This window comes from Microcaecilia unicolor, chromosome 8, assembly GCF_901765095.1.
Source record: "Microcaecilia unicolor chromosome 8, aMicUni1.1, whole genome shotgun sequence".
Taxonomy (NCBI): Eukaryota; Metazoa; Chordata; class Amphibia; order Gymnophiona; family Siphonopidae; genus Microcaecilia; species Microcaecilia unicolor.
This window is the reverse complement of record NC_044038.1, coordinates 67102648-67119276: the sequence shown is the minus strand read 5'-3', so window position 1 is coordinate 67119276 and position 16629 is coordinate 67102648. Positions and strand designations below refer to the sequence as shown.

General features: G+C 42.7%; 1 protein-coding gene across 2 annotated transcripts in view; it reads right to left on the bottom strand.

Moving 5' to 3' along the window:
- LUC7L (LUC7 like) overlaps window positions 1-16629 on the bottom strand; it is a 97914-nt gene that overhangs the window by 15945 nt on the left and 65340 nt on the right. For both annotated transcript variants that reach the window (XM_030211419.1, XM_030211418.1), the window contains one exon: window positions 8007-8089. In XM_030211419.1, coding sequence (XP_030067279.1) covers window positions 8007-8089 — 83 coding nt within the window. The remainder of the gene's footprint in view (window positions 1-8006; window positions 8090-16629) is intronic.

Sequence of the window (16629 nt, the reverse complement as noted above, 5' to 3'; positions counted from 1 at the left end):
CAAAATGCTGCTATTGTGGTTTTTGCTGCTGCCAGTCCTATCCTCTTAAGCCTTCACTCCCACTTCTGCCCTCTTTGATTACCCCAACCTAGTAAGCACCATTTAGGTTCCCACGGGAATGAATTCTCCAGTGCCACATTCAATAACCCTGTAACGCCCTTCCAAAATCCCTGGATTTGAGTACATTCCCACCACACATGATAAAAGGTGCCTTCTTCCTCCCCACATCTCCAGCAGATATCTGATGACCCGGGAAACATTACTTTCACTCTGTCGGGCGTGTAGTACCATCTGCTTAGTATCTTATAAGCATTCTCCTTGATTAATACACACAGTGATGCTTTTTTAACTTCTCTACATACCCAGCCCCATTCCTAATCAGTCAGTTCTTGCTTCAAACCTTTTTCCCAGGCCAGCATATATGAATGCTTAACAAAAGTTGTCCCTCTAATATGGTCATGGTAGAACTTTCTTTCCCCCTCCAACACATGTTCCAAGAGGGATATGCCACTCCTTTCCCAGCTCAGGAAAGTGTGATTGTCCAATCCCGGTTGAAAGGCACCATTACCCCAGACAGATGTATATGCATTACCTCCCAATTTCCCCACTAAAGTTCTCCACACTTCCTGCAAAGGACCAAGCAATATACTCTGCTTCAGATGTTTAGGTGTGTGAGGTGCTGAGAGATGCAGCAAGGAGAAAAAATTATACGGGGCATAAAGCGAACGCTCCAGCTCTACTGGCGTGTGAATTTGTGTCTGACTGAACCAATCTCCGAAGTGGCGCAACAAGCATGCTTGATTATAATGTTTTAAATTAGGAAGTCCAATACCCCACCCACTCCAATCCCCTAAGATAGAGGCAAGCCTTAATTTCGTTTTTTTATTCGCCCAGCAAAAGCGACTAAACAATCTGTACATATCCTTCAAATCCTTCTGTAAAAGCCTCAAAGGTAGAATCTGAAGAGCATAAAGCCATCAGGGAAACTGGACCATTTTTAAAAGGTTTACCCTTCCCAGCAAAGATAAAGGGAGATCTCTCCAGCCCTCCAACCGCCTCTGGGTATCCTCCATTACAACCTCAACATTAAGCCTATATACTGAATTCACCTCCATTGCTAGTCAAATCCCCAAATATCTAAAGGAACCAGCCGCTCAACGTAATGGAAAATCCATACCCCAAGAGTTCTGTAACTGCAAGGATGATGGTAGGGCTTCTGATTTTTCCAGTTTAAGACGCAGCCCTGTGTAATCCCCATATTCCCTAAAAGTTTCTAGAAGCGCTGCTAGAGAGTTCCTTGGGTTCTTAGCAATGGAATGACCTCTCACAAAGCCCACTTGTGATTCGTGAAGAATTGGGGTAAATACGAGCCAACCTGTCAGCCATTATTTTCACAAAGAGCTTGGCCTCATAGTTCAAAAGTGATATAGGACGATAAGAGTCTGATAAAGTGGGGTCTCTTCCTATCTTAAGCAAGACAATTATCTGTGCCATATCCAACGACGAAGGCATCAACTCCAGGTCTACAATCTTGTTGAACAGGTTGGTAAGAGGAGCTTGTAAAATTCTGCCTGAAAGTCATCCACCTCCGAGGCCTTGAGCAGTGGGCTACGATCTATTGCTAGTGCGACCTTGTCCTCTTGTAATGGTGAATTTAAATAATCTCTATCCTCCTGAGTAATAGAGGGTAATGACACTGTGTCTAAATAAAGCTTCCCTGGAAGCCCCACATCTGGTTGTGAAGCATAGAGACGAGAATAATACTTGTGGAAGATATCACATATTGCTTCATACGAGTGGACTCTAACCCCACTCTCATACGTTAACATTTTTTATTGACTCCCTTTGGGACGGATCAATCTAGCCAGTAACCACCCTGCTTTATTGCCATGTCTATATAACATATATCAATAACATATATCGATATCTGTGACTTAAGAGCTCTGGAGAAGTGTGTTCAATGCCACCTGCAGCTCCAGCACTTGCTGACAGAGTGCTCTCGTATGAGAAACCCCCAAACGCTGTCTAGCTCGACATAGTTGGGAGTCCAACCTCAGAATCTCTCGGTCGCGCGCCCATCTGACATAATGCTAGTAACTTATAATTTCCCCCCCAAAGCACCGCCTTTGCAGCTTCCCAATATAACACAGGATCAGACTCATGGTCCGTGTTGTTGATCTTATAAGCCTTCCAACAACTTAAAAGGCGCTCTCGAAAAGTAGGATCTTTGTACAGCTCAAGAGGAAACATCCAGTGGCCACGACTTCCATTTGCCCCCAGGGTCCAGTCTATCCACACCCTGGCATGACCCGAAATAGCATATGGGCCTATCTCTCCTTTTTCCACTCTTCTGAACTCCCTTCCTTGATAGTAAGAGATAATCTATTCGAGCTTGGGTCGAGTGAGCCCGAGAAAGATGGGTAAAATCTTTGTCCAAGGGATGCAGCTCCCTTGTTAGTATGGTAAGATGTGGGTTCTCCCGGCATAGACTTATATATCCTAGGGTCCCATACTGTATTAAAGTCTCCCCCCATCACCAAAGAATCATGTTTATATTGCAGAAGGAGGTTGCTCACGTTTTGTTAGAATTTTTTATCACAATGGTTTGGGACGTATAAGTTGCAAATGAGGAAAGCATGATGATTGAGTTACTTCGGCCAAGACATATCTCCCTGCTGGATCTACTGCTAGTGTAAGTACTTTTTCTGCAATTCTCTTCCTAACCAAAATGGCAACTCCGCCCCTCTTTACTGTGGCTATTAGAAATGATAAGTAGTTGTAGTAGTAAATGATAGGTTAGCAATTTCGTGTTACAATTTCTTTATGAACTCTTGGCAATTTGCTACTCTTTAGTTTGCCAATGTGCTCTATTGCATCTTCAAGATTCATTGATTGCTTTAACTACTCCAAATAAAAAAGAGAGGTTTCTGGTGTTGGTATGACCCCCGATACCCCCCCCCCCCAACAGAAGCCCCCACAAGCCCCCCTGGACAGAAAAGGCTAGAGATCTGGTGGACCTCCAACCCTCTCCCTGGTGGTCTAGCACCCCCTGAACCTTCCCTTGAAGATGGAGGAGGAAGTAGTACTCACTACTCCTTCTAGTGCCGTCTCTAAAGTGATGATGCCCTGTTCAGAGCATCCTGGGATGCGCAGGGCAAGGCTTCCCTACCACATAAGGGAGCTTCTCCCTTATATGGTAAGGAAGCCCCGTCCAGCGCATCCCAAGATGCACTGGGCAGAGTGCTGCCTTTTTGGAGGCAGCACTGGAAGGAGGAGGGAGTGCTATTCCCTCCTCCGTCTCTTCGAGGTAGGGGGTGGGGGGGTTGGAGGTGCACTGGATCTCCAGCCCCCTGTGTCAGGTGGCTTGTGGGGTGAGGGCTTATTGGCCTGGGGTGGGATATGGACAGAGCTCCCCATTCCTCTCCAATGCTATGCAAACCCTAACGCCAGCTCCGAGCTGGTGTAGGGTTTGCCGCAGCAGCAGTGTCCTTGTTTGGCATGCTGCCTGCTGAGCACTGGGGAGGAATATGCAATACTTACAGTCAGAGCTGGCGAACCCCTTGTTTCATGCACTTGCTGGTTCTGATCATGTGGCAGAAGCAACGCAGGCGCTAGTATGGTGCTAATAGCCTCTAGCGCCTGGGGTTTTTTTTTCTGATCATCAGTGTTTGTTGGCACATTTATCCTTCTCAGCATTTCCTTTACCCCTTGGTCGTTTAGCAGTCTAATTGCCTTTCTTCGTGGGCTTTTTGTTTCTTTTCAAATATTTTCTTGGCTTGCCTATTACTGTTTGACATGCAACCTACCCATGCATATTGCCCCTCCTCATTTGCCTCACTGGGTCTGCTTCCCATTTTTTTGGAAGATGCCCTTGGCTTTCATTGCCTTTTTCACCTCACCACTGGTCTACCAAACACCTCATGTAAGCTGTTGACCTTGGCAACTGCTCCTTTTGTTTTTTAAAAAATTACTTTATTTCTTTCCATTTTCAATTGTAACACATTTTAACAAACATGCACAACTGCCTATCCTGCTATCCTGTTTTACCTTCTAAAACATTCCCCAAACCCTCCCCCCCCCCCCCCATCTTCAAATACTTGAGTAGTACTATCAATTTCTTTTCAAATGCCTCATACTACTATGATGGATTACAGTGAGTTTCCCTGTTAACACCCCCCCCCCCCACACACCTGTTTCCATCTGTATGCCATTTCCCCCCTAGCAACTGAAAGGCATGCTATTACAAATGTTCTAAATTTATGTAGGGCCACGTCTTTCCACAACCCCAATGGGTCCAGAGCTTATTTAACCGACACACAAACCAAAATTTTTTTGTATCTCTACTCACAACATTATAATCTCAGGACATTCACATCAGATATGCAGGAAAGTACCTGTTTCATATAATGCCTCCAACAGAGCCCCAACACTGATGGGTACATCCTTTCCAATTTCACTAGAGTTAAATATCAAAAGAATCAAATCTGCAAGCTATATTGATTCTGACTGAAACCAATGTCCTATTTTCATTGGTTATTACCTGTCCCCACTGCTTCTCGGAAAATGTCTCCCTAAAATCCACTTCTCACTCAGAAATATATCTAAATCTTTTAAACCCATCTTGTATTACTACCTTGTATAGAGCTTAAATTAATCCCTTTGCCTCTTGTTTTCTCAATGGGATCTAACCCCTTCTAAGTAGCTGTCACTGCACCCCTTGCAAAGTAATCCAATATCTGCCTATACTGAAAATAATCTTCCCTCAGCTCAAATTTCTATATTTTCCCCTCTTCCACAAATTTTGTTTAGTTTTTCTGATTTTCTCATTTTTTCATAGTATTCTATTTTTAAGTTAAATGTTACCGCATTTCACTTTGTATATGCCCTTGAACTGTCATATTTAATTGCATTATGATCACTGTAACAAGTGGGTCCAATAACCTTTACCTCTTGCACCAGGTCCTGCATTCCACTGAGAACTTGTTCCAAAGTAGTTCCCTCTTTTTAGTTTCATGACCACCTATAGAATGCAGCAGTTATTTATACCATCTAACAGTGTTACTCTTTTAGAATATCCGATGTGGCACTGACTTGGTTGGTATTAGGGTAACTGAAATATCCTTGTGCTGCCAATGTTATTAGCTTCCCCAATCTGTTAGAATTCTACAGTTTGTCTCCTCATCTTAGCCAGGTGAGCAGTAGTATACCCCCACTGCTGTAGCCTTCCCTATCACCCTTGAAATTTCTATCCATAAAAGATTTCATTGGACAGATTCTTCCTTGTATAACTTTTATCCTGCTCAGCTATGTACTCCTTAACACTGTCAGCCCTCCAAATTGATCTGCCTTTTGATATTAATACCCCAATATCAATGTTCTATTGGTTATTCTCTTTCTACCAGGTCTCAGATAGCTATTACTGACTTATTTATATTTGGTCATTTTACTAAATGCTCTTACCAAAAATTTAAGTTTTACGTTAAACTGTACCTGTTGTACACTGCCTTCGGTGAACATCTTCATATAGGCAGTTAATAAATCCCAATAAATAAATTAAATTAAATATTATGTCAATATCGTCTTTTAGTTCCATATATGCTAATCCTCCAATTTGTTTTTCAGAATTTTGGCATTTGCATACAGACATATTCAAGTATGTTTGTATTTATACACATAGATGTTTGCAGATATTATAGGCAATTTGGAGTTGTTCATATCTGCACATGCTCAGCCTTTGACAACCTCTACCAGAATATTCTGACTCAGTTTTGTAAGTATCATTTGAACCATGCACTTCTGAGCAACTATCAACTTTACTCAACATTCACATTTATTAACTGCTCTGTTAAAGCCACTAGCCAGGTTCTCTCTCATAACACTCTTCTTTCCCCAGAATGTTCTCCAGTTTCTAACAAATCTGAATCCCTTTTTTCTGCACCATCATCTTATCCTTACATTGACATACTGGCGTTCAGCCTGCCTGCGAAACAGGAAGCATTTCAGAGAATGCAACCCTGTAAAATCTGGGTTTCAGTTTCTTACCTAAATTTGGCCTCAAGAACTTATTTATCTATCTATTACAAGCTCTTGATATACTGCTATAAAATGTCCTACACTATAACTTCCCTATAAAATGCCCTACACTATAACTTCCCTCCTGTATCCTCCTACATTGGTACATACGTATACCAGTCAGTTGGTGCCTCCCCTGCACTCTCTAAAATCAATCTAAGGTGATACACTAGGCAGGCAAGATACCAAGCAATCCTCATGCCCATCAGTTACCCAGCTATATAATTCCTAATGATAGCTTCACCCAGGCCTAACCTTTCCTTCCTAAGCACACTCCCTGGATACATCTTTGGAACAAAAGGATGACACATTAGTTGGATAGCAGGTCCTAGCTACAGGATTATGTCCTGCCATAAAGTGATATCTCCTTTCAGGAGACATTGGTCTTCCAAAGTAGCACAAAGGCTGCCAGACTGGAGTTGGGAGTGTTCTCTGTCCCTGAATGTCTCCTCTATATTCCTGTCTCCCTCATATCCAACAGAGGGCTGTCACTGGCCTCCATAGACATGACTTGTTCTCTGATAGCCAAGAGTCTTTGCACAGACATATAATCTCTCACCAACTAGTAGATGATCATGCACTTAGTATCTGGTGCAAAAGGCTTTCTGCCGAACTGCTGCTTGTAAATTAATGATGCTGAGTTGTTAAAAGTCTTATAGAAGGTGGAGATGCCAAGTTAAGTCCTTTACATTTATTAGATAGGTATTTGTTGGAATGCAGTTTAATCTAATGCAAAGGCTGGTGTTACTCACTTTGTTGACAGGAATATTTTTTTATAACAAGAATCAATTAGTGATTCATTAAGTGGACTGTTATCTCAATTAAGAAGTTGTCACTTGGGGTGAGTGGGAAATACCACAGTTCTCCTATATTCTCACAGTGAAATACACTTTTTGCCAACTTCTCTATAAGCTCTATTTTTCCCAGCAAACATTTAATTACTCATAAATAGAATTTCATTCCCTAGCTGTCTGCATTTCTAAAAGTCGAGCAACGGTTAATGCAATGGTCTTAAAACCAGGGGAACCGGGCAAGTCATTTAACCCTCCAGTATCCCAGGTACAAAATAAGTACCTGTATATAATATGTAAAATCGCTTTGACTGAAACCACAGAAAGGCAGTATATCAAATCCCATCCCCTCACCCTTTCTCTTTTATAAAAGCCTGTATTTTTTAACATAGGTTAGACATTGCAGTTATTCAACTGGAACTTCAGCAATTTCCTCCTCAGACAAGAGGAAAGAAGGTCTGAGTAACTCTTGGGTAGTGCAATGGCAGTGGTTTACCTCAAAGGAGAGATCAGAAACCCAGCAACAGCTCTATAAACTAAGCTGTTACTTAGCTAGGCATAAAAACTTGCAGAATCTCTCAGCCACATAGTAAGTGCTGATAATATGCAGACAGATTTTCTGAGCCAGGACAACCTACACCTTGGAGAACGGGAACTAAGTTACAAAACTTTTTCAACTCATTTTGCAAAACATGGGGGAAACCAGAGTGGGACCTAATGGAGAAATGAAGAAATACCAATGTGAGAACTTTTACAGTAGTCACTGAAAGAACAGCACAAACTATCTTAATGCCCTTTTGAAGGTCTGTGATGTTGTCAAAGAGAGCTCTGGATCTCTGCCTCCATCTGCTGGTAAGGGAATGCAATTCCATGTCTACCACAGTTGGACTAGTTTGACAAGATTAAATTTAAATAAATTAACAGATAAGATTGAAATTATGCTTTGCAAATCATCTGCACGCATAGTTCTGTACAGCAATCTGTTCAGTTACCACCTACTTAAATACTGTGGTATACAGGATGTTGCTACAATGTAATAATTATGAACTGATGTGCTGAACGCAAGGGCTATCTAACTTTAAAGCCCCAAGTCTCAGCATGGAGCACATGCACACAACTTCTTAAATTACTGCAGTCACTAACCTTCTCTTAGTTCTCTCGTCCCGTGATTTTGCTGACCTTCTCAAATGTTCAAGATCTCGCTTCTGTCTTTCTGACACAGCTTTCTAAATATGCAAAATAAAGACAGATCCTGCAATCAAAATAAAGCTTTGGAAGGAATTTACTCACAATACATACATATGTATAATAAGCTAAAAGAAGGGTGTGAAGAGAGGAAGATCAACAAGAGGACAGAAAGTGGATATCACAAGGCATATAATTCTACAGAGTGAAAGACAAGAGATCCATCAAGTCTTATGAAGCTATAGTCAAACATCACAAGGATAGGATAAAATAAGTGCCAGTAAACAAAAGCTGGGTCTTGATCCATGATTTAAATTGTCTAGATTTGATATTCACTGCTTCACAAAAACTGAAGAAAAAAAAGGGGGGGAACAGGGATTAACATACATCTAAATGTCTTATTGCTCAAAGTTAAAGCCCCTGTTTTAGCATACTCCTTATCATCAGGGATTTATGGTTATTCCATGTTTGTGCTTTGTGATCTGGCTCGTGACTACATAAGGTGAAATTTAATCTTACCTGTTAATTTCCTTTCCTTGAAGCCTGCCAAACCAGTCAAGACGAATGGGTTTATGCTACCTTGCCAGTAGATGGAGGCAGAGAACACAACTTTGCAGTGACATCATCACTGCCTTTAAGGCAGATAACAGTCCAGTAATTCATAACAAAGCTTGATAAATTCAAACGTCCTGAAAATACACTAAATCAAAATCATCATCATCTAGAACCAAAGATATGGAAGATAGCCTCCAAAAACCTATAAAATAATAAGGCTGACCACATGCAACACACATGCAATCAGAGAACAAGAGATGAATCTGCTACTGAACAAAACAAAGGCTAGATGATGAGAAACAAGCATTGCAATTACAGTATTAAAGGCTTCTAAGGTGGGCCCTGGACTAGTCTAGCAGGATTCAAAGAAAGGAAATTGCAGGTAAGATTAAAATGTCAGTTTCCTTATCATCCTGCTAGACAAATGTGTACTCATACCCCACTATCACTTAGGATAGGAAGAAACTATGGCTACTCAAAGAATGACAGCCTCAAAGACAGTGTCCTCTCTAGCTTGCACTTCTAGTCTGTAATGTTTTGCAAAAGAATATAGCAAAGACCAAGTCATCACTTTACAGATATCCTCTGGAGAAATGACCTGGCATTCTGCCCATGAAGATACTTGTGATCTAGTAGAGTGAACTGAAGCTCTTCTACAAAAAAACTAAAGCAATGGCCTCCTTCAGCCAGCGAGCTAAGGGACCAGGCTGCTGGCATCGGCATTTAAAAAGGAGATAGAGCAGCTTTTAAATTAAAAATTGGGGGGGGAGGGGGGGAAGGCCGACAGTCGCTCAAAGAGCACATGGTTTGGGATAAGGTATCTTTCAAAGATATCACCAAAACAGGGAAGATAGGGTATCCTGATAGTGAGGTTGCAAAAGAGACCCTGGAAGATCGTGTCCTTAAATAAAAATAAAAAACAGACAAAAGATTGCAAATTAATACTGTCAAGTACTGAGCATGATGTAAATAGGAACAACAAACAGTTTGAAATGTCTATATGCAAATGCCAGGAGCCTAAGAAATAAGATGGGACAGTTAGAATATATTGCACTAAATGAAAAATTAGATATAATAGACATCTCTGAGACCTGGTGGAAGGAGGATAACCAGTGGGACACCGTCATACTGGGTACAAATTATATCGTAGTGATAGGGTGGATCGAATTGGTGTGGGGGTAGCATTGTATATTAATGAGAGCCTTGAATCAAATAGATTGAAAATTCTGCAGGAAACAAAACACTTCTTGTAATCACTGTGGATTGAAATTCCATGTGCAAAGGGGAAAAGGATAGTTATAGGAGTGTACTACCGTCCTCCTGGCCAGGATGAACAGACGGATGCAGAAATGTTAAAGGAAATTAGGGACGCAAACAAACTGGCCAACACAATAATAATGGGTGATTTCAATTACCCCAATATTGACTGGGTAAATGTAACATCGGGGCACGCTAGGGAGGTAAAATTCCTTGATGAAATCAAGGACAGCTTTATGGAGCAGCTGGTACAGGAGCCGACAAGAGACGGAAAAATTCTAGACCTAGTCCTTAGTGGAGCGTATGATCTGGTGCGGGAGGTAATGGTGCTGGGGCCGCTTGATAACAGTGATCATAATATGATCGGATTTGATATTAGCTTTAAAATAAGTATACATAGGAAATCAAATATGTTAGCATTTAACTTTAAAAAAGGAGACTGATAAAATGAGAACGGTGAAAAAAAAAAACTTAAGAGGAGCGGCTGCGAGGGTCAAAAATTTATATCAGGCATGGATGCTGTTCAAAAACACCATCCTGGAAGTCCAGGCCAAATATATTCGGCATATTAAAAAAGGAGGACGGAAGTCCAAACGACAGCCAGCATGGTTAACAAGTGAGGTGAAGGAAGCTATTAGGGCTAAAAGAAAATCCTTCAGAAAATGGAAGAAGGTACCGACTGAAAATAATAAGAAACAGCATAAGGAATGTCAAGTCAAATGCAAAGCGCTGATAAGGAAGGCTAAGAGGGACTTCGAAAAAAAGATTGCGTTGGAGGCAAAAACACAATGTAAACATTTTTTTTAGGTATATTAAAAGCAGGAAGCCGGCAAAAGAATCGGCTGCACCGCTAGATGACCGAGGAGTAAAAGGGGTGATCAGGGAAGGCAAAGCCGTACCAGAGAGATTAAATGAATTCTTTGCTTCGGTCTTGACCGAGGAACATTTCGGTGGGATATCGGTGCCGGAAATGGTATTCGAAGCTGACGAGTCAGAGAAACTTGATGAATTCTCTGTAAACCTGGAGGATGTAATCGGGCAGTTCTACAAACTGAAGAGTAGCAAATCTCCTGGACCAGATGGTATTCATCCCAGAGTACTGATAGAACTGAAAAATGAGCTTGCGGAGCTATTGTTAGTAATATGTAATTTATCCTTAAAATCGAGCGTGGTACCAGAAGATTGGAGGGTGGCCGATGTAACGCAGATTTTTAAAAAAGGTTCCAGAGGAGATCCGGGAAATTTTAGACTGGTGATTCTGACGTCGGTGCCGGGCAAAATGGTAGAGACTATTATTAAGAACAAAATTACAGAGCATATTCAAAAGCATGGATTAATGAGACAAAGTCAACATAGATTTAGTGAAGGGGAATCTTGCCTCACCAAACTACTACATTTCTTTGAAAGGGTGAACATGTAGATAAAGGGGAGCCGGTTGATATTGTGTATCTGGATTTTCAGAAGGCGTTTGACAAAGTACCTCACACTCCACAGGAAATTGGAAAGTCATGGGATAGGAGGTAGTGTTCGATTGTGGATTAAAAACTGGTTAAAAGATAGAAAACAGAGAGTAGGGTTAAATGGTCAATATTCTCAATGGAGAAGGGTACTTACTGGGGTTCCCCAGGGGTCTGTGCTGGGACCGCTGCTTTTTAACATATTTATAAATGACCTAGAGATGGGAGTAACTAGTGAGGTAATTAAATTTGCTGATGACACAAAGTTATTCAAAGTCATTAAATCGTGGGAAGAATGTGAAAAATTACAAGAGGACCTTACGAGACTGGGAGACTGGGCGTCTAAATGGCAGATGACATTTAATGTGAACAAGTGCAAAGTGATGCAAGTGGGAAAGAGGAACCCGAATTATAGCTACGTCATGCATGGTTCCACGTTAGGAATCACAGACCAAGAAAGGGATCTAGGTGTCGTCATTGATGATAGGTTGAAATCTTCTGCTCAGTGTGCTACTGCGGCTAAGAAAGCAAATAGAATGTTAGGTATTATTAGGAAAGGAACGGAAAACAAAAATGAGGATGTTATAATGCCTTTGTATTGCTTCATGGTGCGACCGCACCTCGAATATTGTGTTCAATTCTGGTCGCCGCATCTCAAAAAAGATATAGTGGAATTAGAAAAGGTGCAGAGAAGGGCAACAAAAATGATAAAGGGGATGGGATGACTTCCCTATGAGGAAAGGCTAAAGCGGCTAGGGCTCCTCAGCTTGGAGAAAAGGCGGCTGAGATGAGATATGATAGAGGTGTATAAAATAATGAGTGGAGTTGAATGGGTAGATGTGAAGCGTCTGTTTATGCTTTCCAAAAATACTAGGACTAGGGGCATGCGATGAAGCTACAATGTAGTAAATTTAAAACAAATCGGAGAAACTTTTTCTTCACTCAACGTGTAATTGAACTCTGGAATTCGTTGCCAGAGAATGTTGTAAAGGCGGTTAGCTTAGCGGAGTTTAAGAAAGGGTTGGATGGCTTCCTAAAGGAAAAGTCCATAGACCATTATTAAATGGACTTGGGGAAAATCCACTATTTCTGGGATAAGCAGTATAAAATGTTTTGTACTTTTTTGGGATCTTGCCAGGTATATGTGACCTGGATTGGCCACTGTTGGAAACAGGATGCTGGGCTTGATGGACATTTGGTATATGCTTGAAAAATGTATCAAATAGAATAGAACTGAACAGAGGTATAGGACTTACTGGCTTTAAGGTGATGACTGCTGGGGCATACCACTTCTGTGTTAACTGCACCTTTTCAAGTGCGAAGCTATAAGACAGAATCTTATGGAGTGGAGAAGTGGCCTAATGGTTAGTGCAGCAGGTTGCAGACCTGGAGAACCAGGTTCGATTCCCGCTGCTGCCTGACAGTTGGCAGTGGGTTGAGATCCTGGGAAACCAGGTTTAATTCCCCCTGCAGCTCCAAGCGACCCTGGGCAAGTCACTTGGCGGGCTCTCCATTGCCCCAGGTACAATATTTAATTTAGTGAGCTCATTAAGGACAGTGCAAAGTATTTGTAATACAAATTGTAAATCGCATAGTCGCTTCAGGGATCACTTGTGGTATATCAAGTGCTGAAAATAAAAAAAGAATTGAGTCACCAGGACAGGACCGTGATATAAGTCTTGGGCTGAGAGGGAGCTAGAGAGACTCAGCCACTGCAAGCCTCATGATATCCACATACCACGGTCTTTGGAGCCAGTCGGATGCCACCAGAGCCACCACTGCAAGTGATTTTCTATCTGTTGGATCATCTGACCTATCGATGGCCAACAGAGAAAACACATAAAGCAGATAATGCATGAGTGCATCAACTCTCAAAGAACTGAACTCCTGCCTGAAGAGCCGAGCACACTTGGCATTGTTTGTTTCACTATAAGATCCATGAATGGCCAACCCCAGCCCTTGAAAATTATCTAAAAGCTCTCCTAACTTAGCTCCCACTTTCAAACAACAAGAGTCTGGCTGATAAACTTGAATGCTCTCCATTCCTGCAATGTAAGTTGCAGAGAGCCCCATGAGATTCCACTTCACCCAGCCAAGGAGAAGGTTCATCTCCTGAGTAACCGCTATGCTGTGTGCGCTCCCCCCTTGCCTGCTGACATAAGTCACTGTGGTCACTTTGTCACAGCGAACAAAAACTGCTCTCCTCTTGACTAGGGGAAGGAATCAAAGCCAGCCACATGGCTGTGGTCATAAGCCTGTTTATCGATCACTTGAATGGCCCAGGAGACCAGCTCTCCTGAGCCACATGATCCAGACAATGAAATCCCCAGTCCTGCAGACTGGCATCAGATACAAGTAACCAATCTGGAATTCCAAACCCATCCTCTTGATCAGATTCTCACTGATCAGCTGTTATGTTAGGCTTGTCCAAACCTGTAACATTATGGGGACGTGAGCACTCTAATCTTCAGTCTGTGAAGACCAGCATGACAAATGCCCTCTGTATGGCCTGCATATGCACTGGCCAATGGCACCAGCTCCAGGGAGACCACCAGGGACCACTACTACTACTAATCATTTCTATAGCGCTACTAGACGTACGCAGCACTGTACACCTGAACATGAAGAGACAGTCCCTGCTCGACAGAGCTTACAACTAGAACTGGAGGTAACTCTGGGCTGTTAATAACCAGTGACTGAGGAGACTCTTGACCTGGGCCTGTAGCTTGGCCACCCTCTTGCCAATCATGAACACCAGGCCTATGTTAGTGTCAAAGCGGGCACAAATATACTCTAAGGTCTTGATTGGATACAACTTGGTTTTTTTTTTTTTTTGTAATTCATGAACTTATCTAGCCACTCTAGGAGACCCATAGCTCTGGTGGTGGCCAACCATGCTTCCTGCTCTGACTCTGCCCTAACCAATCATCCAGATACAGACTGACTAGAATCCCCTCTTGATGCAGAAAGGCCACCACCATTACCAGCACCTTGGAGAAGGTGCAGGGGGCCTTGACCAGCCCAAATGGGAGGGTTTTGAACTGAAAACTCCAGCCCAGGAACACAAAAGTGCAGAAACGTTTAATCTTTTAGATCAGTGTTCTTCAATGAGAAGTCTGGGGACCAATGGTGGCCCCTGAAGACTTCTGGAGCAGCCCCGATCATCATTTAGGATTTTTTTCTGGAACAATATGCTTCTCTATCCATGATCCTCATGGAAAGGGGAAATTGCAGGAGGAGGAGGAAGAGCTGCATGCTTGATGGACAAGGCATTTCTCAATAGGCAGAGAAACACAGAATGCATTTGGAAATGCCCACCTCCTTGAAGATATCCCCAATGAAATGTTTGAAGGTGGGCTGGTGGGGATGTATGTCGCAGACAAACTGATCAGTAGTGTCTCGTCATATTTGGTGGCTCTTTTTCAGCTCATTTAGATCCAAAGTGGCCCCAAATTAAAAATGAGTGAAAACTACTGCTCTAGATGGATCAGATATGAAAACAGATTTCTGAGAAGTCCAAGATTCTGGACAACCATAACCACTGGATTTCGAGCATCTCCATGAGAAAACGTAAAATCCAAAGTTGAGGGTTGATTTCCGAGTTCAAGAATAGCCTGAAGGATCTATCCTTTTTTGGAAATCAAACAATAAATGGAATATTGCCTATACCATCAGCTTGGCCTGCGGCACCAGCACTCCTGTCTCCAAAGCCACCAGTGTGGCCTCTACCGCTGCCCTTTTCCTGCTTGAAGCACAAGAGACAAAAATATTGTGAATGGGAGAAGACACTCCAAGGTATTCCCCACACGAATGATAACTAGGACCCAAGCATCCATGATGATGTGGGACCTCTCTTGACAAAGGGGCTTGAGGTACCACCCTCTGGCTGCATGTCATAAACAGACCTGCTGAGCATCAATGGCCAGATTTTGGAACCCCAGAGTAATCAGAACCCCCAGACTTAGTTTTCCAAGCTCCTCAAAGGGGCTGAGCTTGGCTAGAAAACCATCAAGCTGTTGACAACTAGTGCATGGGCAGGTAGTACCTGGGGTCCCTAAGACTATCAGCTTTTGGGACTCCCTCCCTGCAGACGAACGTGACCAATCCTCGGGCAGCATCTGAGGCTTAGACTCCCCCAAATCCTTCACCAACTTTTCCAACTCTTCTCCAATAGAAGTCATCCTCAAAATCCAGAGCTCACTAAGACAGGCCTTAGCAGCAGTATTCGCAGACCAGTGGGACACCCACAAGAGACAATGGGATGGTGATTGCCAATGTCGAGTGTCAAAAGACGATCAGATAATCAAGAATGTCTGCCAAAAAATGCTGATGTCAATTCCTCCTTTGCCTCTTCTGTGAAGACTGCTGCTAGTAATGCCCCCCCAAAAAAAGGGAGGTGAGCACAAAAAAAAAAAAAAAAGAGGGCACAAAATGCTTACTTCAACAGGATCTCAATCCTCTTATCTTGACAGTTCTTGAGAGTCATACTACCCTGCTTAAAGATGGTAGTCCTATGATTTACGACTGTCACCATGGCATACTCACCTCTGGGACCTGGAAAAGTGATTCTCTATTAGGCTGAGGAAGTGGGTTGAGTCGGTTGAATGTCTCCTGATCCCTGCTTCCAGAGCCTCCTACTCAATCAGGACTATCTCCCAAAGGAACCTTATGCAACGGAAAGGATTTGGCCGGCTGATGCAAGCCTTCTACAATGGGATCCTCCTTAAGGGATTCTGAAGTCATTGCTTCCAAAATTCTCACCGACTCCAAAAACTCAAGAAAATGAAAGTTTCCAGAACAAGCAAAGAACCAATAATCCCTCCCCATCTAAAGAGATTTCATCCTGAAGCTGCCCCCTACTGGAACTCTTGCCAGAGAGAGTATGGGGTCCAACACAGAGCTGAAAACTTGGGCCTTGCCCTCTTGGAAGGAGGTCTCCACTTGGCACTGACACCTGCCCTGGCTAAACCACCCACAACTGCTTGGTCCTCTTATCTCTGTAGCCCTGCAGCTGACAGTAAACCTGGTGCATCACAGACCAAAATTAAGGGAGAAATCCTCAAAACCTGAAGCCACTGGCATCAAAGCCCATTTGCTCCTTCCATCTTTACCATAAAGGGGGTGGGGGAAGGAATCTGGGAATCCAGGAGAACCAGCCCCTCAGCAATACCAGCATCACCACTAGGCAGCTCCAAAATGGAGAAGTTTCCCCACAATGACTGATTTACCTCTTATTTGCAAAACCAAGGGATGGTAGTGGTTGATGGGGTGTCTGAGACATATCAAGAGGAAATGGGTGTAGCACAGGGGTC